Source organism: Centropristis striata, chromosome 23, assembly GCF_030273125.1.
Source record: "Centropristis striata isolate RG_2023a ecotype Rhode Island chromosome 23, C.striata_1.0, whole genome shotgun sequence".
Classification (NCBI taxonomy): domain Eukaryota; kingdom Metazoa; phylum Chordata; class Actinopteri; order Perciformes; family Serranidae; genus Centropristis; species Centropristis striata.
The window spans coordinates 12,464,074-12,487,192 of NC_081539.1; the positions used below are offsets into that span (position 1 = coordinate 12,464,074).

At 40.0% G+C, this 23,119-nt stretch overlaps 1 protein-coding gene across 3 annotated transcripts in view; it reads right to left on the reverse strand.

Annotated features, from left to right (window-relative positions):
- The window catches only part of scrib (scribble planar cell polarity protein), a 71,472-nt gene that overhangs the window by 19,596 nt on the left and 28,757 nt on the right, over nt 1-23,119 (reverse strand). The window contains exons 5-28 of one of the 3 annotated variants that reach the window (XM_059326602.1): nt 22,103-22,159; nt 21,218-21,281; nt 20,419-20,493; nt 20,076-20,220; nt 19,120-19,238; nt 18,771-18,970; nt 18,115-18,281; nt 17,293-17,423; nt 17,023-17,148; nt 16,624-16,809; nt 16,125-16,490; nt 13,583-13,645; nt 9,776-9,865; nt 9,614-9,691; nt 9,207-9,524; nt 6,776-6,856; nt 4,556-4,804; nt 4,018-4,128; nt 3,750-3,926; nt 3,542-3,658; nt 2,491-2,679; nt 1,856-1,975; nt 815-871; nt 185-241 (exon numbers count right to left, since the gene is read on the reverse strand). In XM_059326602.1, the coding sequence (XP_059182585.1) occupies nt 185-241; nt 815-871; nt 1,856-1,975; nt 2,491-2,679; nt 3,542-3,658; nt 3,750-3,926; nt 4,018-4,128; nt 4,556-4,804; nt 6,776-6,856; nt 9,207-9,524; nt 9,614-9,691; nt 9,776-9,865; nt 13,583-13,645; nt 16,125-16,490; nt 16,624-16,809; nt 17,023-17,148; nt 17,293-17,423; nt 18,115-18,281; nt 18,771-18,970; nt 19,120-19,238; nt 20,076-20,220; nt 20,419-20,493; nt 21,218-21,281; nt 22,103-22,159 (3,343 nt within the window). The remainder of the gene's footprint in view (nt 1-184; nt 242-814; nt 872-1,855; nt 1,976-2,490; nt 2,680-3,541; nt 3,659-3,749; nt 3,927-4,017; nt 4,129-4,555; nt 4,805-6,775; nt 6,857-9,206; nt 9,525-9,613; nt 9,692-9,775; nt 9,866-13,582; nt 13,646-16,124; nt 16,491-16,623; nt 16,810-17,022; nt 17,149-17,292; nt 17,424-18,114; nt 18,282-18,770; nt 18,971-19,119; nt 19,239-20,075; nt 20,221-20,418; nt 20,494-21,217; nt 21,282-22,102; nt 22,160-23,119) is intronic. The other 2 variants (XM_059326603.1, XM_059326604.1) reach the window with 2 other exon arrangements.

Consider the following 23,119-nt stretch of genomic DNA (forward strand, 5'->3'; position numbering starts at 1 on the left):
GGCTATGTTTTGTTCCAATATTTCCAGAGCTGTGCAAGACCAGCCTGCAAGCATGGAAAAGCACATTTTGAGAGGTTTTTTTTAAATTACTCTCACTTCACATGGTAAAATCTTGTGGTATTTTTTAGTTTGCACAGACTCCCAAGAAGTTAGTCTGCAGACCTGCCGATGAGGAGTGTCTCACCTCAGTCTCCTCTTCTAGCAGGCGAGTTGCCTCCTCACGCTCCAAGCGCATACGCTCCTTCACCAAGAAAGCAAGGAGAGGAGGAGGAAGAGGAGAGTACAGGAGGGAAGAGACCCAACCACACACAGCCACACAGTGATGCGATGAGAGGTGAAATGAGAAGATTTAAAGAAGAGTAAAGAAGTGTTACAGGGGGTGAAGTGGAGGGAAAAACAGTGGAGAAGTGGTATGGAGATGGGATGATTGGATGATTTGTTTTTTTATCACACCAAACACATCAAAAGAAAAAGGAGAGATGAGAGAAAAGGGAAAGAAAGGATAGAATCCGCACACATTAAAAAGTACTCTATTCATTAGCTATGGGAGCAGAAAATAAAGCATGCAAGGCGGGATATTGCAGGAATAGATACGTCAAACACAAATACCCACACAGGGTGCGGAGGAAAAGCTTCATTCACCCGATAACAGACAAACCTGAGTGCATCTAAAAGCTCCAGTCTAAAATATCATATAGACTCATGCTCAGCTGCTAAATGGAGCAAAAACTGTATTCTCTCAATGTATATTGCCATGTATCTGCTGATCTGACAGATAAAAAACAGTTGTGTTAGGAGTTTTAATTTCACTTACCACTTTCTCCATCTCTTCTCGCTCCCACTGCGATGTCTCTCTCACCATCTCAGACTCCTGAAAAAGAGCAAGATTTAAGATCCTTACAGTCCCAAATGGTTAGTACTCCTCCAGTAAAAGAGTTATTTATACCAATTTCCAAATAAATTATTTTTTGACCGTTTTTGTTCTGATAAAAGTTGTATGACACAGACAAAAAAAAATGATCAAAGTGTGCAGAGGAACAGAAACTACCATTCAATAAACCCCAGAGCTGCTACATTCCTTTAGTACAGGCACTCTCCCAAAAGCTCATCTGGACAAAATAAACAACTGTGCTGGCGATTCCCGGGTGCTGCGGTGAAAGGACGGGTATGTGCTGCGTGCATGGCCGCAGTGAGTCACACTCCACCTGCTAACACCAAACTGCTGTGGAAGCACGGCGCTGGATGCAGCTGAATCGCTGAACAAAACAGCTGATTCACGTGTTGGCTTGGCCACTGTCGTTACAAAATCGCCCAAACTGGTTCCTGGTATGTGGATGAAAGGGGTGCACTGTGTTTCCTCATGTGCAAACCAACACGGTTCACTTATTCAGAGCTTTTGGGCTTTATCTGGCGTAAACAATGAATGTTGCTCAAAGCAGAGACAATAGTGCAATAGCCTGACCTAACCTGATGTCAACTTTAAAACAATTCCCATTCACTTATATTTTTCCTCACTTAAGTGTGAACATTATATGTTTGTTTGTTGCTTAAATAGTGTCCTTTTGTGGTTTTCTGTGTTCTTTCTTTCTTTCATTATATTTATTTTTAAACAATGAATGACGCTAAAAGAATAGAAAGTTGTTTGATTTTTTTGAGAATGGGAACAATATATGTACATGCTTAAATCCATAGACTACCCAGTAAAACATTAATGCCTGTTGTGTCTCTGTACAAATGACTGTACTGTATGATTGCACTTGACAAAAGAAAAATAAGTTAAAAGGATAATGTCAACTCGCGCGGTAATAAAGATGTATACTTGGTGTAAAAAAAAAGTTCATAATCTGTATCGTACCTTCTGCATGATGTCGATCTCCTCTGGGCTCAGGTCTCGGTCTATAGAAGAGATGCTCTCCATACTGTTCTTACGAACAATGCCGGTTGCAAACGGGTTGGCAATGACACCGGGAGATGCCTGGAATAGACCAAAACAGAGGTTTTTTAAATAAATTTTTTTTATTTGAAATTAAGAATTTAGTTCAAAAATAGCAGTTTTTGAGTAAATTACATAATGTCAAAATTGCATATTTTTTGACAATTTATATATTGTTATTATGATATTTGAGACAATTTGGCTTTTTGGCCTTAATTAGATAGAGAGGGGAGATAGAGAGATGATATGCAGTAAAGGACTGTAGGTTAAAATTGAAGCTAACGGGCACCTGAAATTTGCTAACATTTCCTTGCTGATCTAAAAATAAAGCAGAATTTCCAAATATTTCTCCTAGTTTTCTTTCTAGTTTTTCACGTCATAGCTTTTTTATTTTACGTGGTCCCAGACTTTCGAATACCACTTACTATAAAGGTATACATCAGTTAAGTTCCTCAGCATGTTGAATCAACAGGTTTCAGCGTATTTTTTTTACTGTTATGTCTCTATAAGTGAAAAAAAACACAACACATTTTGTCCTGCTGCTCCTGGTGTCTCACCTCCACAGCCGGCACTTTTTGTGGGTCAAAGCCGTCACACATCAGCATGACCAGAGAGTCTCCTACAGATCGAAGCACTCGCACCGCCTCTGTGTGTGTCATCCCCAGCAGGCTGTGGTTGTTCACCTCCAGGATCCGCATGCCAACCTTCAGTCGGCTGTCTCGAGCTGCTGCGCCACTCGAACTCACCTGTTTAAATATCAACCAGAGTGTGGGTTAGCAGGTGACTACAACTGCCGGTAAATACCTAACACTATAATGAATTTAATTCAGACACTAGCATTAAAATTTTCTGTTCATGGCATCTCATGCATCACTCCTTAAACTGTACTTAATTACTTTTGTCAACATACTTTATAGCACTTTATTGTCCAGGGTTTCTGCAGGTTTCAAGGAGTTCTTTAAGACCATTTATGATCAATTTAATACCCATTTTAGGTCCATGCTGGCAAATTAATTACAAAGGATATTAAGGGACATTGGAATCCCAGAATTATATTAAAAGTAAATGATAAACAAATGTTAACAGAAACGATTTCAACTTTCAGCTTGTTATATTCTGACCTGGCTGCACAATTTGTTTTAGTGGTTACTTTTTCCCTGTTGGTTTCAGTGTGAGCAAAGCAAAACACAAAACCCCAAAACACAATTAAGAGTAAAAAAAGAAGTAAATTAACTTTATTTAGGACTTAACACAGCTTTAAATAAGCTTTATAACATTACCCTCATCATTTTACCAATTTTAAGACCTTAAGAGTTTAAATTACTTTTTAGGGACCCGCTGAAACATTGTTCTCAGCGGCAATTAGCATTGTTTTATTCTTCTGTAGACAGCAGTGAAGACTGAACTTGCTGATACATACAGGGTAGATGGGATGTGGCTTTAAGTAAAGTTTAATTTCTTAAGACTATCCAACTATTTTGATGGTACATGAAAAACTAAAATGCCTCTCTGGACTCCATTTCTTTTAATGCATTTATAAACCTTAAGATATACAAAGATATGTTTGAATTGCAAAGTTGTGGAGTATAATATATATAACTTCAGAACCTTAGAGATAAAGATGCCTTCATCTGTGGGGTCAAAGGGGTTTCCTGCATGCCCCTTGGCCCCTCCTCGAATACTGATGCCAAGCTTCTCCCCTGGCTGCTTCTGGATCACAATTTCCTTCAATGATAAAAACAGCGATCATCAGGCAAGTCAGGTGAGTATTTGCTTCTGTTTGTATATTTATATTCATTCGAGTCGGTGGTCTCACCTGCATCCCAGGCGGTGATGGGTCTCTCCGTACCAACATACGGATCTCCTGCTTGTTGGCCAGCAGCGCTCGCACAGCTTCCTGGTGCGTGGCGTGACGCAGGTCGATGGCGTTCACTTCTAATATTCGGTCCCCGACGCGCAGCCCGCTTTGACACGCTAGACCCTGAGGAATCACCTGATGAGGAGACGAGTTGGAGGTGAGCAACACAAACACAAAAAAAGCACAAAATCCGTAAAGAATTTCTCAAAGTCTTTCATAGTCCTACCTTTGAGATGAACACCCCGGGTTCATTGATGCCGAACGGGTGACTGGCGTGATCGCTGCCTCCCACGATGCTCAAGCCTAGAGGGCCACCCGACTTCACCAGAGTCACTTCCTGTTAGGATTACAGGTGCAAGATTTGTTGAAGGAATTGATTTTTAAAACATTTCAATGCTAAATCTAACTAAAGTCAATCAATTAAACATCAGGTTAGAGTTACATCTACGTCTATAATTTGTCTAATTAACACAAACTGACCTACTGCATGCAAATATGTTGTTTATCCTTTCACAGGCATAAGCCACTATTGAGTAAACAGATATATCTTTGACAACTGGAAATGCTACACTCTAAAGTACACCATTATTTAAATTAGACCAAGCCTTCATACCATGCACCATCTTCTCTGGAACTGGACAGCATTAAGGATTAAGCAGGGGCCAAATAAACACACACACAAAAAAAAAAAGCTGAATGCCTCGATGAGGCTTCTACAGAAAAAACGAAAGAGCTAATCTTTAGTCGCCCCTGAAAGGTCTCACCTCGATGGGATACTCGTCCTCCATGCGGCTCAGGTTGTTCCCGTGAAGGTTGAGGCCGTCCTCCTCCTGGTCTGGAGAATCTGAGGGTTCTGGGGGTGGAGGGGAGTGGGCTCGTGCCCGGGATTGACCAGGAGAGCCCCCTGGTGCATTCAGGTCTCGCTCCACCAGGAGGGCGATGGTGGGGGAGGTGCCGGTAAGGAGCGCTACTGCCTGGTCATGCCTGGCCTCTGTCATGTCTACACCATTGATCTGGATCAACAGTAAAACCAACCACGAAGGGTGTCAGCCCACCAGGATGCTCCCAATGACCACATTTGCCGTCGTCACGATGAACAATAAGAAACAATTACATGCTGGAAACGGCATGCTGTGATTCTACACCTCATCCCTCAAAACTATTAAACATCTAAAACATTCGGATATTTTAGTCACTGTGAGTTTGTGAGTGCACCAAAGTGAGTACTGTAATTTGAAGAAGAACCCAACACCTATACAGAGCAACAGGAACAGGCAGAGAAGAAGAGGGAGCGGGGGAACAGCAGGCTGCTGCAGGCAAATTAAGCTGGCAGAACTTCCCTGAAGGAGAAGGACTACGAGCGAGAAAAGCTGTTTTTTCCCAAAGTCATGAAATTCCCTGATCAATTACACACTTTCCAGCCTTTCTTGTCTTTGTTTACTTAAAAAACAAGTGGAAGTGGAAGTCATTTTTCCAGAAAGATTGATCTTAAGTCAACAAAGGCAAGAAAGAAAGCATTTATACAACGCTGTCATAAAAAAATGATTAAATCTTTAGTTTTGTTTCATATAATTTAAAACCTGTACTCTGCACCAAAGTGACAAGCAGAGGTCAGCGCTGACCCGACAGTACCCGCTCTTACCAGCGGCTGATACGCTGCTGCATACAGGCTCAGCCCTCTCCACCCCAACACCATGCCCACCACCAAGCAGGCAAGGAGCTCCACTTAATACATTAGTGAGCATGCAGATGTAAAGAGTGTGTGTGAGAGAGAAAGAGGAAGCCTACAAATAAATAATAAGAAAAAAGCTGCGGAGGAAAGAGAAGAGTAAACCCAGAAAGAAAGCAAAGAGGGATAATTCAAGAAGCTTTTTATGAGCAAGGTGTGCATTAAAGAAACAGGAGTAGGAGCAGTTTCACTTTCGTCACACTGAATCAAAATCAACCATTAACAGACGGTTTATAGTAATACTTTGTGATGTATCACCTCATTTTCAATGATTTGCCTCAACTGTACTCAACTCACTTTTAACGTGGAACTACCATGACATCGTCTTTCAAGCAAAAATCGGTGAATCATTTTATTTAATCGTTTCTACCCTATCTGTGGGCTGACTGTGGTCTTGCCATTAAATTGCAGATTGGATAATTAAAAATGACTGGTTTGTGCTGTGCTAGTGACGATTCTCTCGGATCAATAAGGGGTCTGCAGTGTTTTTACTTCTTCTAATATAGACCAAGTTCTCTTGAAACATCGACCAAGGTGGTACTAAAAAAAAGAGAACCAGGTACTATCCACTATCCTACTATCCAGTAGAGTGAGTTGAGTAAAGCTGTTCCGTACTGTGCAGTTAAAATGTGGCATATGGGCAAAGGTGTGACTGGATAAAAACATGCAATTCAAACGTTACAAAAATGCTGACAGAAAAGAAGAAAGCAAGCTTGGAGTGTGTTCAGCAGAAGAAACAAAGGAGAATGGAGAGGTCATGCAGGAACCCAGTAGCAGTGAAACATAACCTAAATTCTGCCCTACTTTTAAGAGCTACACAATTTGCATCTAAGGAGAAAGTCTGGGTTAGAATTAGTATGACGACCGTATTAGTATTCTAGTATTCTTTGAGTCTGATGAGTTACTTTTCTACATGGGGTAAACATGTGACGTAACATAAGTTAGTCTGATCTAGATATGGCAACACTTAACTTGAGTGACAAGTTGTAGGCACATTTGCAATGGAAATAATAAAATACATAGCAATGATGACATACATGAAGTGTTTCCTTTACATTGTATAACAAAACTAAGCAAAAAATATAACTGATATACTGTTTCCTATTCAAACCCCATCTTTAATCAAGAAGGTAAAACAAAGAAGAAAAAACAATGATTTCCATGCTCACATGGATGTTAACATTGTAAAGGAAACCCTGTTTTGATGACACTGAATACTGTGATGTGCAGATGGAGGTGGGTGGGTAGTACTCACAGAGATCACTCTGTCGCCTACATGCAGTATGTTGTCTCTGTGTGCAGCTCCCCCTTCTGCGATGCGAGAGATGTAGATTCCCTGAAAACAAATAAGATACATTGCCAGGTGTTTAGACATTAATGTACATTAGGGGATTAATTAATCAGAATGAATATATATATTCTAAGACAACATATTGAGGAGACATTGCTAAGAATCTGCATCTAAAAAGGTTGTCTTCAAGCTGACTACAGTGTTGACCATTCAGGACATTTTTACCAGGAGCCAAATCATCCACAAAGGTCTCCTACTCTCCAAAACAAATGACCAGGTGATTAAAACCACAAAAAAATGATTATTTTTTTTACCACAAAGTTGCTTTATTCAGTGTTGAGCTGAGCTGTGGCTAAAGTTTAATCAGTTTGTTTCTATGATAACCTAAAATCCAGACATCTGATGGTTAAAATCCTTCATCCTGTAAAAATATAAAAAACTGACCAAGATCTGAAGACTGTATAGTTAAAATTAGGCTTACAGATAAAAAGGAAATTCATGACTATAATTTATGGTTCTGGCAGACAACACGACCGTGTACAAAGGTGATATGACGCTATTGACAGGTTTTTGTGAATTTGTAAATTGTTGGAAAATCTGAGATAATCTAAGAACACAACTCAGCAACATTACGTAATTCCAGTCATTTTTAGACACTTTAATGTGTAAAAGTTGCATTACAATTGCATTAAGCTTTAAAAAGTGGGAAAGGTGACCTAATTATTCCACAAATCCTTGCTGGCCTCTCCTGTCTGTGTATCAAATTAGACAGGGTCAGTAGTAAAAGGGTCTGGTGCAACAGGCTGCAATGCTGTTATGAATCAGTGTGCTAATTGTGAGCTGTCTAGAAGCTGAGTTACTGTTAGTCACTGGGTGAGATCTCACAGCGTGGATCTGAGTTAGAAATATAACGACCTGAATGAAGTGTGCCAGCCGTAATTAATAGAGGAATTCTGAGATATTATCAGCAAACAAAGGCACAAATCATGCTAAAAGGTTATACACATAAACAACCAAGCCCACTCATACATTACAACTGATTAACAATGCAGTTTTTAATCATTAAGCCACATCAGGACTCAACAACACAAGCAGCTCATTAAACATCATGACCGTTAAGACATATTGTCCCTTTTCTCTGACAAATTACACAATTTGTTTAACAAATAAATACATAGCCAAACTCTTAGCCGCCAAAACAAAATGTGCAAACACATGCAGGAGCAAAGTCTACTGCACCTCCTCCTCAGATCAATAGACCAACCAAGTCACTGCATCCGTTTCAAAAAGCTTTTGAAAGAGAGGCAAGACTTACAGTCCGACTCGCTTAAATCATAAATTTATGAGTCCTTTCCTCTTTGTGGTCTCGTTGTGCAGCATGAGTTGTAAAGCCGTGTTGCGCTGGCCCAAATATACACCTCACCCCGTCCAGTTACACTGGACCTATCAGGTGTCAGGGCTGGCTATTCATATCTCCGTCTCCCTGGTGAGGACTGTAAACGCTGCGGCTGGAATAGACGCTGTTAAAAGACGGATCTCTGAGAATGAAACAGTTTCTGTCTGACCTAACTTCACAACCACAACATATTATTAGGAATTGTTCCATCTCTCAGTATCATCTTTTACTGAAACCATCAACTACAGGCTGTACCTGGATGCAATTATCAGCTTTGTACATTTGATGGAAGGCTTTGAATCTTCTGAATGTGTAACTTACCTATGTAGGCCAGGACCTTTAAAGGTATGCAACAGGGTGATTTTTTTACTGAGGGCTGCAACCAACTATTTTTTACATTACCAATTAATGTGTCAGTCATTCCCTCAATTAATAAAAGCAGTGTTTATCATTAAGATGTGAAAAATTTTTTTTTTGCTCCCATTACATTTTACTCACTGTAGTCTAATTTCCTAATTTTCCACTGCCATATATACACTAAGTTGTGTACCTCTATGGAATCAGCACAATCATGGCTAGAAATAGAAATAAAAACGTCTTTATTTTCTGTAAAACAGTTAAAATGCCACAAATCATTACTCTCAGCAGTCATTCATGGTCTAACAGTTGGAGCGCAATTTTTTTTATTCACTATATTCAATAAAAAACTCAGCAATCAATAAACTTAGTTATTGGAGGTTTTGTGTAGGCTCCTTTTGAGCAACAACGATTCATTGAAAGGAAAATCAAGCTAATCATTTTTTGTGACTTTAGAATGAATTGTCATATTATGCTTTATAAAGACAAAGTAGTGAAAAGGGATTTTAACAACATTGTGGTATTGATTTCAACTCATCATCCAGGCCTGTCCGAGACAATAATGTATACAAGGCACTTCCCTGGGAAGAAGACATGAAATATTTAAGACTATGGTGTTATGGGTGTGTTTGCATGTCTCACCGTGTCCGCTGTGCGATACGGCGTGGAGCCTTTGCCCCCAGCAATGCTGAATCCAAGCCCCTTGTCGTTTCGGATCAGGCAGGTGGAGAGCCGTTGATGAGGCCCGCTCGGAGTCGTCTCCGCGTTGAACGGGATGCCACTGCTCCGTCTCTCCCGGGGGAAGTAGTCGTCCTCTGGCCTCAGTGGCGTGGTGGTGATTGCGTTCTCTGGCTCCACCATTCGCTCCCGCAGCACCGACATGGAAACTGAAGCGCCAGAGCTTCGAAGAGCTTCAACCGCTGTGTGATGCTCTGCTTCGTTCAGGTCGACTCCATTCACCTGAGACACGGATAGAGAGAATGACTTGCACTGCTGTTAAAGTACAAATCTTAAAAGAAATGCTAAAAGAGAACAGAAAAAAACTTTACCTCCAGGAGTTTATCTCCCACTTTAACCCCTGCTCGGGCTGCAGGACCCTCTTCAGATACTCTGGAGATGAAGATTCCCTGAACACACAAACAAATAAAAAAATGTTTTATCTATAATCTCAGTTTTCTGGAACATATCCAGATTCCAGGTACACATCTTACCTCGTCATCACCCTTGTAAGGTGTAGATCCTTTCCCTCCTGCAATGCTGATACCCAAGCCGCCTGTTTGTCTCATGATGGTCAGTGTGTGCTGCAAGTTGAGGAGGGGGGAGTCAGCACAACTACTAATGAAACCCCTGAAAACACCACTGAGCGCAGAATGAGAGGGAGGCAAGCCCACAATGTTCTTATTCATTTTGTTCTTGGTTGATTTCCATTTAGTTTCACATCTTAAAGGAATGGTTTGGAATTTTTGACATGTGGTTGTATGAGGTACTGGTCATTGCATTACTACAGTAGGTGGCAGACTGAGCAAGTCTAAGTTCCTCATACAACCCATCTTCAAAAAATTAAAAAAAAATAACCTTTGAAAATTTATGCTATAAATTATGGGTGACCTCCCTCTTTCTGCCAGTAGGTTGCGTCAATGTTATCACAGCATCATCCTTTGATTTGTCTGGAACCTAACGTCAGTGTCAAGTGGAAGTTGGATGATTTTTTACTTGAATTTAGCTTTAAAGGCATTTTATGTTACTAAGCAAGGTTTGCATACGGAAGTATATTAAATGGCAGGGCCAAAAACGATTTGTTATCTACCAGTTACCACTTTACTGACAGTAGACTTCAGACAAAGTGAACAAACACACACTGTCTTAAGCCCTCTTTAACTGAACTCACAAAAAGGTTCAACCCTTACTGAAAACATAGAATGTGTCTTGTGTATGTAACGGGATGAGGGTCTTTAAAAATGTGAGGTAGACACTAAATAAGGCATAACAGATATGTGTATATTCTGTGTACTTGCAAGCCATGCACAAAGGGGAAGGAACTGCAGACAAATGACGGAGAGGTGGAAGGAAAAAGGGAAAATGTCCAGAGTAACAGATGAAATTGAGTGTACTGTGTCCTGGATGTGGAGACGGTGTTGGACTTGTAGTGTAGATACCCCAGTGATTGTTGTAATAAGATTACAATCATTTCTAAAGCAAACAAATCAGACATTAATAATAATACATAACGTTTTTGAGATTGCAAATACTTAATTGGCAGAGACAATTTTCATGCAATATTTAGTGACAGTTGAATGTTTCTAACAAGTTTGTAGAGCTGTACCTAATGTTTTTTAACATTAAAAGCTGCTATTGAGGTTTTTCGAATGAAGCATCGAATGTCTGTTGTCATTGTTTCACAACATCATATTAAAAAATTAAAAAATCCTTGAATAAAATCTTCAATTTGAATACAGTGATTCATCAGATTAAATAAGTATTTTTCGCGAGTAGAATATTCAGTTAGATAAAAACATGTTGTGATTTTTATGTGTGATGTGATGTGTAATGTGACAACATCCATATTTTTTCAATAGATTTTGACTTTTGGTCTTGGAGCTATTGGAAATGTTCGGATCACACAAGTTGGAAACAATCCTACACAGCCACAATGTGAAACAAATTCTACAAATAGAAATTATATCAGTGTAGGCTAATATTTATATAAACAGGCAAGATACTGCATTTAAACAGAATGAATAGACATGCATAAAAAAAGAAAAGAAAAAAAAATTGATTTAGAATTCTAACATTTGATTCAGTATAGCCCTACAGTACAAGTTTTCTTCAGCAAGACTAAACAGAATGGGGAAGTATTAACATACAACACTATAAACAAAAGCATTTTAAAATGATTTAAACCTTGATTCATTACAGTCAGCTGCAATTAATGTCTATAAAATCAGATATTAGTCGACTGAGATGTAAGCGTCTTCATCCGTCTTCAGTCTGGAGCTCCTCTTCTGGCTGAGTGACCTGCTATGTGCCAAACAAACACACCTGGAGGAAGCTGGTGAAGCAGCCCATTCATTCCAGGGCAACACAGCGTGGACAGGGGGATGAAGAGGAGCAAAGCAGCAGAAGCAGAGGAAAGGTAGAGTGGCAGAGATGTAGTGTGGCACAACCTGATGCTGGGTGGGATTTATAATGTGTCTACGAAAACCAAGTTTTAGCTATCGGGTTACTACCAGCATTTTAGAAGAAAATGCCAGGATGATAAAATAGGCACACAATCATATGCTGCCTAGAAATAGTTTAGAGATTTGGATAAACTTGAGGAAGACAACACAAGTGTGGGCATCCAGGGGTTACTTGGGAAAGTCAGGGTTAATATTTGTCAGGGCCACCAACAAACGTATTTGTTGTTTGCAATGCAAAGCTGTAAACATGGGTGGTTGATTTTACATTATATGCAATGATATGCACGTTACAAAAAGTAATTATACACAATACTGTTACTCAGAGTTTCTCAGACGTTTCTTGAGGACATAAGAGACTTATTAACATGCAGGGCTTTAAGCTTAATATATTCCTTTATCAACAGAAGTGGAATGGAGCCGACAAATGATCAAGGAGACAAATTGCTGCAACCTCCTGATCTATCAGTATTACTGGCTGTTATTTAAAATGATGAATAGTGTAGGAGGTCAGTGATTCCTCATACACACATTGTGTTTGATTACTGGAAATTCAATTTGTTTTTTGGGGGGTGACAGCGGCAGGCTTCAGGAATAACTTCCCTCCGTCCCTCTGTATCTTGAAATGTGAATACAAATATTTTGAAAATATGCTATAGTTTAAAAAATATGTACAATGCAACCTTTGCTGGAATGTGCAAAGGTTTCACAGTAGGCCATTAGGAATAAAAAGAAAATGCAATGTACTGAAGAACTTAAAGATGCCATGAACAAAACTAACTGCAGCAACAGTCTGTATATATACAACACTTTTAAATCAAAGTAACACTTCTACTGTACTAGCCCAGGTTAAATGACATCATAAAAACAATGTAACCTTAAGTTATTAATGTCTATATGACAATATTAGGTTTATGCAGTTTACCTTTCTCTGTGTAGATGCACTTTTGAGTGTGTTTCAAGACACAGATGTTGCATGTGGTCTGTAAGCCCGCATCAATGCAGGCTTCTTGCTGGAGAGTTTCATAGACCACTTCCACTCCCTGCTAACTGGTGAGGGATTGAACTTAATATGGCGAATGTGCTAATGGAGAGGAACTGGGTAGTGAGAGGGAGTATGGGGTAGTTTAAGAAAGGCACTCAGTCTTATTATGTTCCACTCAGGAGCGTCTGCTGAATAAATCTGCGACCCCTAGTGGTAAAATTTGATATAATTCTGGTCAAGTGTTCTGCTTAATAGCAAGGCGACTTTAAAATGTTTTACATAGGCCAAACCCCAATACTGACATCTAAGTGCATGATTGAGTAGTATTTACTGCATTGAATTAGCTACATTTGATACAACTTGATAATTGGTCAATATCTAGAGAGCTAGTTGTGACTGAGAGACTGGCTTCGTTTGTCTCTATATGTCAGCCCTGTGATAGTTTGGGAACTGTCCACAGTGTCCACCGCCTCTTGCCCAAAGTCAGCTGGGATCGGCTCCAGCCCCCAGCGACCCGAGTTCGGATAAGCGGTTAAGGATAATGGATGGATGATAGAGAGCTAGTCTTATTTCCCAGGATGCACTCACACATTTGTGAAATCTCAATACAAGTATAATTTATTGCTGTCCAGTGAAAAACTAATAAAAGTTAGACATTAAACTTCATTCCTGCATCCAGGTCCTGCCACACCAGCCATCTCATAGAGGAGTTGTGGTTAGGGGTTCCCTAGTGATTGGCTTAGATTAACCATGGATTTCTGTGGGAACTTTCTCCACCTCTGAATACAGGTGGGTGAACAAGTGGGTGAGTGATGGGCACAGTGAGACAGACTAGACGGGAAAGAGTATGTACAGACCTCTTCCTCCTCAATTCGAGCAGGTTCAATCAGCAGATTATTGACTTGATCAAATGACACCCCCTGTTAGGACAGGAACCAGCGAGAGGCATGCGGATTAGTCAGGCCAAAATAAAAATATGCTCTCACACACGCACCAAAAAAATTTAATTTAAAAAACCCTTTCACACACTTTCCATAAACTTCACCAAACACACCAACACTCAACTGTCTGCTTTCAAGTTGTGGGGATTTTCAAGTCCACTGGGATGGACCACCTTGAAGCAGAAGCAATCCCACACTCACTCCCCAGCCACCAGAAGCAAATACAGGCAGAGATGGAAAGACAAGACCGAGAAGCTGAGCTATAGTGCAAAACACACAGTGTAGAGAGAGCAGACAATAGAAGGCAAAAGCTCCCATACCAGAATAAGCCCAGCCTCCACACCACAAAAAGCAAATTCCTCCAGGAGAAAGCTTTAAAGGGACAGTTGGGATTTTTTAAAAGGGGGGCTGTATGAGGTACTCCATAGTCAGTGTTTTAGATGGCAGTCTACATGCCCCCAGATTGAAGAAGCAGGCAGAAGTATCGACATGTAGCACCAAAACATATTTTAGCCAAAAAATCTGTTCAATTAGTTATGTTTATGCAGAACTGAAGCCATTATCCATGCTCTTTTCAATGCCACCAGACTCCTTTGACAAAAACAGTCATTTTACTTTGCAGAACACAGGAGTTGCTAGTCTATGGCAGTCTTGATCTGTTAGTTTGTTTGTGTTATTTTGGGAGTAAGTCTTACAAAAAAATCATACAAACTAACCAAATCAACACAGCAGACCAGCAACTTCCATATTCTGCAAAGTAAAATCAAATGAGTTTGGTGGCTTAAAGGGAACATAGCGGCTTCAGTTCCCCATCATAAAGGTCTGTTTGACGGTAAGGTGAAGTGGTAATTATAGAAAATGCTTCAACTGATAAGGATCTGTTTAGGTGGTCTTTTTTCAGGCAGCTGTGCCCCGTCCACAGCAGTATATTGTTTAGCTATAGTGTCAATACTCCTGCCTGCTTCTCCAAATTAAGGGTGTGGTATCCGCCATCCACTGCATTAAATACACTGACTGTTTATAAGTTCCTCATACAACCCTTCTTCAAAAAAACAACAACTATCTCTTCAATTTAGACAACAAGCTTACTTTTATAAAAAAGAAAAACTGTAAAAAGTTATAGTACAATTTCAGCTTGCAGAAAGCCAACATATCTACAAGATGACTTTTAAAAGTTATTCACAGATAGTTCAACAAAAAGACTAACAAAATCAGAGCAAATAAAAAATAATTTTGAATTACAGATAGTGATTTACAAGAACAATGAAGAATCTTACTCTCTATAATAATTTAAACATCCCATAAAAGATTATTACCATCATATGACATAAACAAGGATCGTTGGTTCTCACATTCCAGCTCTGCCCATAAATGTTCTGGTTGGTCTGAGGTCACCCACACAAACCGACCCACATTCACAAACACACACAAAACAGATTTGGTGAGATGATGATATTTGATCACAGTGTTAAAAAGGATTTCTATAATCAGCATAATAAATCAAGATATTTTATTACGTCCCCCCAAACACTACTGATCAATAAGGAGATTCAATTTCATAAGCGACACCGGAGCAGACTTCACTCACTCCATTCATACTTACAAGCACGCACAATGTTACAAGAGCAGAGTGTGAAAATGTCATTATTCAATTAAATAAGGAGATGGCTGATAATATGTCAAGAAGTTTAGTACTGAACTGGGCCAGTGTTGTGCAAGAAACGCCTGCAGCTGCTTGTGTGGAAGAAACATTATCATTTGACATCAAAGAATTCATATCTGGTATGTTAGTTGTGCATAAGAGATCAAGAAGCTATTTTATGTGGAAGCACAGAAGTGAAAATTCTCCAATTTGTCTCCGGGTATGAGATCATATGCGTACATTTTTGTTGTTAATGTGTCATAGAAAGCTAAATGATGTGAGGTAGGTAGGAAGGTATTATCAGCAATGACCTCTGAGTGTGTGCAGGCATTTGGTAAAGGACATCTGGTCTTTGCATGGGACAGAGCAAAGACAAAGCAAAGTTCTGAGGCTGCTGTCGTTTGCAGTTAGACCACAAACTCTCCTTCTGAGGAAAAAACTCCAAGGGTAGACATCTTCATTTTCACAATAACCCTGCATGCAGTGCCACATCCTTAACATATGCTGGCAGCCCACACCAAACTGAATGCAACTTGCAAGGTGCTAAGAGCAATCTATGCATACAATATTAAGTGTTTGCATAGATGCAATGAGCAAGCAAAAAATATATTCAACTGAAATATATTCTTACAACATGAATAAAAAATAAAGTCAAGCCTAAAATAAGTAAATACACTGATTTATGTGAACCACTTACTTGCATATACTAGATTTTTATATGTGTGTACAAATTCATCTATTTATAATATGCAACACCTGCTATCCTCCACATTCATGTGCAAGTGCACCCTACCAGTGCTGGGATCCCTCTTTTACCTTTACTTGACTGGAGTTGACCTGGAGGCGGCTGTCATCGAGCTGCTCCATTCTGTGATGGTGCAGAGGGGTGCATAAACTCAGCTCTTCGTCCTCGTCCTGCTCGTCCTCAGCAGCTTGTGTAGGAGAGTTCAGGCCGTCGGGGCTGAAGCCCTGCAGCAGCGCAGCCACAGCCTCGGGCTTGGGCAGCTTGGTGATCTTGAAGTGCTTCTTGTAGTGTGGCGTGTCCTTTCTGATGAGACGCTGCTTCTCTGCGGGGAAGGCAGGCCTCTCTTCCTCGTCACTCCTCTCGCCATCTTCCCCGTCCTCCTCGTCGTCCTCATCCAAACCACGGATGATGGGCTCCTCTGCAAAGTGCACAGTTGGCTGGAGGAGAGGGGGGGTTGAGATTTAATTAGATAAAAAACAAACAACAGAGAATTTCTTTCCGTTAGATGCATCTTCAACTGGGGAATCGTTTATAACATAATTTAATGGATAAGATGTTTTAAATATTTACCTCAATGTACTCCACCTCCATCTCATCCAACTCGTCCTCATCCTGAGGGCAGTGGCCGTCTACAAGGTCCTCCCTCTGTGAGGCTGCAGTCACATTATGTCTGTCCTCATGAGAGGTGGCTGACAGTGTGCTATTGGACACCTGGGAGTCGTGGCTCTGATTGGAGAGGTCACTGAGCCGTTTCTCCTAAAACCAAAAGCACCAGTTTCATTAACTCAGGATCAAGTGCACCAATGAATAATGATGCAAAAGTTCTAAATGACAACGAAAGGTATATTTCTGTTCAAATTCATGCATGTGAGTCCCTTTAACAGTGGAAAAAAAACAGACTGAAAAACTGCTTTTTGTCTACTTTCTACAGGAGCAGAGTTATGTCACAAGCCAGATAGGTGTATAAACCTGTGCATCAGGGGACTCTTCTTCTCCATCAGGTCTGGATGTGTAAGCTTCATTCCTCCTCTCCTCAATCACCTTCTTCATAACCTTCAGCTCACTAGGGTGCGGTGTGGCTCTGCGCTGAAGGCCCTGAAATAGAGAAAGAAAGATTGAAAAAGTGAATACAACCCCAGCTACAGAAAAGTGTGGAGGTGGTCAAAGCCTGAAAATTATTTGAGCAGAATGACATGAAGAGGGTTTATTAAGTGAAACTGTATTGCTGCATTTTCTCACTCTGCGCTCTGCAGCAGCCTCATCATCATCATCCTCCTCAGCCTTGGTCTCCTCCTGGAACTGAATGACTGACACCCGGTTCAGGTTGGTGTCCGTCCAACTGTCATCCACACTGTTCTGCAGCAAGTTTTCTGTGTAACATGAAGGAAAAAGAGAGAAAGACGTCAGACTGAGCTTATAGATGTATATTAGTTTTGAATGAGCATCTTCAATAACAGATTCTGTAAACTCAAACCATGTGGGTTTTAAGAGTAACTATTCACATTAGGTACTAAAAACTATACAAAAAAACAATTGTTAAACTCCATGTATGACTCAATTTTCCTTCCAATTAATGCAACATACAGGTACATCTCAATAAATTGGAATGTAATAGAAAAGTTTATTTATGTCAGTAATTCAATTCAAAAAGTGGAAATAACACATTATATAGATCCATTACACACAGAATGAAACATTTTATGTCTTAATTTATTTAATTTCTTCTATATGTAAATGTTGGCCTCTAAAAAATATGTTCATCTACATGCACTCTATACTTGGTTGGGGCTATTTGACTTGAACTACTGGAAATTGACTTTTCCATGATATTCAAATTTATTGAGACGCACCTGCTTTTTTTTTCATATTAAACAAAAGGTTTTTTTTATCTTGGTAACTAATACTACTGTAATTTAAACTTTGATAAGGTTGGATTATGACACATAGAAGATTGAAATGTCTTACACATCTATTTGACTGACAACTACTTATCCTATATATGTCTTATCAAAATCACAATCCAATTAATACTTCACATTGCATTATGTAAGTGCTACTCACCGAGGCTCGGAGAAGGCTGCTGGGGCAGTAAATAGCAGGTCAGCACCTTCTCTCCTGTGCGCTCATCATCCTCTGTCTGGAACTTGAGCATTGGCTGTGACTGATTCTCTGCGAGCCACATAGCCTTCAGGTTGAGGTTTGTCAGGGCAAAAGGCAGGTTTTGTAATCTGGACAAACAAAGGGATGAGGGGTGAGCCACAACCTTTCCCTTTCACCAAGTCAAAATAAAATAGCATCCACCTGATATGTTTGGGATCTTAAATAAACTAATTTGATGCATGCATCAGGACATGTGTAATGTTAACTCACAGTGAATAATCACAGGAATAACATTCATAATTCTGCAAAAAACTTGCTCGCTCTACAACTTTTTGGAAATGACCAACGACACTTTGACAATGATGCATTTGCTTGAGGTTTTCCAATACATAAATTCCATATCCATTTGGCACCACAGCTTTGAAAATACATCTACATCAGGTTATATTGTTAATTCCCAACTACATTAAAAGGGCAAAATTGTAGAGGAAATGTCCCTGCAGGATGCTGGTAATGCCATAAACTCCATTTTGGCAAAGGCATTCCAATTAAATCTTTGACCTTAGCATGAAAGGCGTCTGAATTATTCACGGTTCAGGGTGTTTAATGAGGTTTACCTGTTTCCAGCCACATCCAGCACATGCAGCTCAGTGGCATCTGCAAGCTCAGCAGGCAGTTTGCCCAGGCGATTGTCTCTCAGCGAGAGAACGTTGAGGCTGGCACAGCCGCCCAGCTCTTTGGGCACGTTGCCCAAACGGTTGCGGTCTACATTCAGGTTGGTCAACTTCTTCAGCTTGCCCAGCGAGCGAGGAAGTGACTTTGAGGAAGTGACACAGAAGCCATTAATATTCAGTGAAAATGATGATGAAGCTTAATGGCTGTTAATTGGACTTAGGTATTAATGGGCATACATAAATCCTAACTGGGTCAGTGTGAGGCTGCTGTAGGTGGTTTATATCTCCCTACCTGTAAAAGGTTCTCCGTCAAGACGAGTTCTGTGAGGTTTTCACACTCTCCTACTGAATCGGTCAGGTGAGTCAGTCTATTTTGGTCCACCTTCAGAATAGACAGCTGTTTCAGGCAGCCTAGACACAAAACACAACATCATTTTATAAACTGTAGCAAGAAAACACCAATATTAGATGTGACATGTGATTTTCTTTTAATAACATCCCATGATCTGGAATAAATTCAATTCAAAACCCCCCAAAATAGATTACAAACAGTTGTTACTGCCTGTGCCCTCTACTGGCATCATTTTTCCAGTAGAGGGCAGTGCTGTTTAACAGAGCACTATCTCTGACACACTGTGGGCCTGCCCCAGGGTTTACTTAATCTAGAGCTGCCTAATTATTAGATGGCAAAGTTCCCCTAAGTACCCAAAGAACACACGTTTACACAGAAGGCACAATGAAAACAGAAACACACTAATTAGCCCTCGACAAATAACTGATGTTATTTTATCACAGCAACATCAAGAAAGGAACTGCACTGTCAGTTCAAACTCCTGCAAGTGTACCTTCCTGGTGGATTATTTTATAGCATGAACCAATTTGTTCTGTTTATCCCTAACCATTGTGACAAAAGATAAAATAGTTACTGAGTTTAACAAGCTGTTGTGCAGTGTTTTCCCACCTGATAAACCTATAAAAGCAGTGATCTGTCACTCAAATTGGACTTCCTGGATCGTGCTTCAATCGTCACTGGCACCTTAAAGGTGCTGTACATGACATTCAGAACATGAATATAACAGTCAACAAGTATTAGCTATTTTAAGATGGGCTCATCACGTCAAATATTTGTATCGTGGATTAACTGTCTCACAAAGTATCGTTACACCCCTTCAGGCTCTAAACCGTAGATATGCTCTGAATGTCATATACAGCACCTTTAAAAAACAAACGTCTGTTGTGTTTTCTCACCTATGCTGTCCGGGACGACCTCCAGCAGGTTCTGTGTGAGCAGCAGGTCAGTGAGAGCCAGGAGGCCGTTAAGCTCTGAGGGAAGCTCCTCCAGACGATTCTCTGAAACATCCAGACACACCAGTCTCCGGAGGTTTCCCAGCTCCTGCACACACACACAATAAATACCACTTACAGTGAGCCACAGAGGAACAATACAACCATTACCTTTATTGCACAAACAAGTGGAAGAAATCTGCTAGTCGGACTCCATCCAGCATACGTGTAATGTGTACGAACAAGAGAGCAGAATTCTTGCAAAAAAGCAGCTTTAAAAGCAGCATTTGTATTAAACTGTACTTACTGGTGGTAATGAGGACAACTGGTTACGATCCAGCCATAGCTCCCTCAGGTTGGGGAGAGCACCAAGCGTGTCCGGCTAAGAGATGGGAAGAAGTAGAAAGAAGGAGAGGAGGGAGAACATGGAGGGAGTTTGAATACATTTGTTAATGTTTGAAGTGCAAAGGGACAATGTTCTAATCAACACATGCAGCGCTGAGTCTCGGCGCCATTTGAAAACTGTCAGAAGGATTGAGGCCGCAGCAAAGAGAATCAAGTTCCCTAAATAAACCCACACTTTTGATGATTACAGGCATAGGTCAATAACTTCAAGAAACATTAACTTTAAATACAGTTCTTCTCTTTGATATTTTATTTCTTACACTTTTGTTGAAGCGCCATAATCATTTTAGTGAACCATTCAGTATTTATTTGCAATCCTGGGCTCACTGGTCTCCCAAAATTACCTCTAATTAAAGTCCAAGTGATAAATATAATTAAGGGGAATGTCTGCGGAGCAGAGGCTTATGGCAGGCAAAGTTTCATCAGAGATGTCAAGTATTTGCTCAGCCTCCGCCCATGACAGGTCATGAGGAATGTTTACCCTCCAATGAGCCGTGGTGGGCGTTCACCAGGCTTAAAGCAGCACTGACTGTGAGGTATAGTGCATACAGTGCCTCAGGTCTAACAGACCGTAAGCATGTGGTTTGGATCATAATTATTGTGGCGGGGGACTGAGGGTGTCGTTTGAGCACTCAAAACTAGAATGAATTACCTATTGCATATTACATTACACAGTTAAAGGGGATGAGTTGCTGACTTACCAAAACTTCCAGTTCATTGCTGCCCAGGTCCAGCTGTTCCAGTTTCACCAGGAAAGAGAGCGACCTGAATAGGCACACAAAATAGCACATGCATTAAGTCACACAAATATGTTCCCTGAAAAAACAAAGAGCAGAGCTTTGCTAACTATTACAACATACCAGTCGTTGTACTGACTGTACTCATATGTACTGACATATGCAAAAAATGTTTTTAAACCTACGTCGCTACATGTTCCTCCTCCCCACATTGTTTTGTTTACATGGATCAGCAGTTAAATGTTGGTAAAGCAGGTAAATGTACAACAGTAAATACTTCTATACATGGACAGATAGTCAGATGGTGATAGTGATAAAGTATTAAACAAAAAAACTTAACAATATATAAAGAGTATAAAAATAAAGATAAAAAATAGAATTAAATAAAAAAGTTAAAATTACAAAAGAGACAAAAAAAATTGAATTAAAAATTGATTAATTTAAAAATAGGGAAAAATATATATAAAATACTAACACAAATTACAGTAGTATCAAATAAATATACCAGTGAAGAATAAAAGAGGCGATAAACAAGACCATACTTTTTCCAAAAGGAAACGTCCAATTGGTAAATGTTTTGTATCTTGAAGTTTCTTTCATGTTCTTGCACACTACAAATAAATCTTTCCTAAAACTACTGCATTTGTAGGTGAGAGAGGTTCTAAGTAAACAATAGTAAAATAATAATAAAATAAATAAAGGAGAAACAGAAGTGACAATCATAATGCATTGTGGATTCATTGTCATCTTGTTCTGCCAACAGGCACTTATTGTGCTTGATGGAGATGGTGGGATATTAGATAAGAAACCAAGGTGTACATCTATACGGTGGAGGGAGATGACACTTACGTGGGCAGAGACTTCAGCAGGTTCTCCCTGAGCTCCAGCGTCACCAGGTTGGCAAGGCTATAAAAGGAGGAGTGGCAGTGAAAATGTAGCAAGGAAAAGAGAAAGAGTAGTGGGAGTTGGCAGGTGGTGAGAGGAGAGGGTTGGGGAGTGAGAGAAGGGAGAGGAGAGGCAGGTTGGTTAGTCAGATGGCAGGTCTGTTCGACCAGGCTGCCTGGCATGGTGAGGGGCTCCTCCATCTGTCTGAGCACAGCAGTGGCCAAAAGCCCAGAGACTGGCTGCCTCGCAGCCCACTGGGCAACAGAATTACACTCCTTGAAAACCTGCTCAGTCTCCTAATGTATCGAGGATCTAACTGAGTCGAAGGCCTTCAGTCTGGCAGCATGGACCAGTGTGATGGTTTGATTAAAAAGCTCTTATCTAGTGTGAGAAAAATGATAATCATGACTATCTGACAAAAAGCTGAATTTTTTAATCAATTAATCTACTGTTTTATTTTTTTGATTTTTCAAAAAAAAAATCATCTGGTCTAAAGAATATCAGAAAATAGTGTTTTTTATAATTTCCAAGATCTAACTAAGATATATTAAAATTTTTGGATTTACCTAAAATATTTTATATTATATGGTCTCTTTTCTTTTTATTGTGCTGCGTTTGGGACATTTCTGAGCATGGCCTGGCTGACACTGTAACCTCTGTTGTCTGAGCTGGAACCTCTCCTAATTTCTGCTGTCTGGACAAACAATACTATGTCCATTAGCTAGCTAGGCTAAAGATTGCTAAACTACCTGAGTAATTACATATCGTTGACCAGGGAAGGAGAGGCTGACTTTGAATGTTGTTTTACAAACCAACAAAACAAATCTTACTCATTGTGCCTTAAATGGGAGTTTTTTTGTTGTTGTTTTTCCAGTAAATATGGGTTTAAAACCTTCTGTACCATGATTCAAACTGATATGTTCAATCACTTACAAAGACACAACAGGTTTTTTTTTTTTAAATAGCTAAGAGAAAAACACA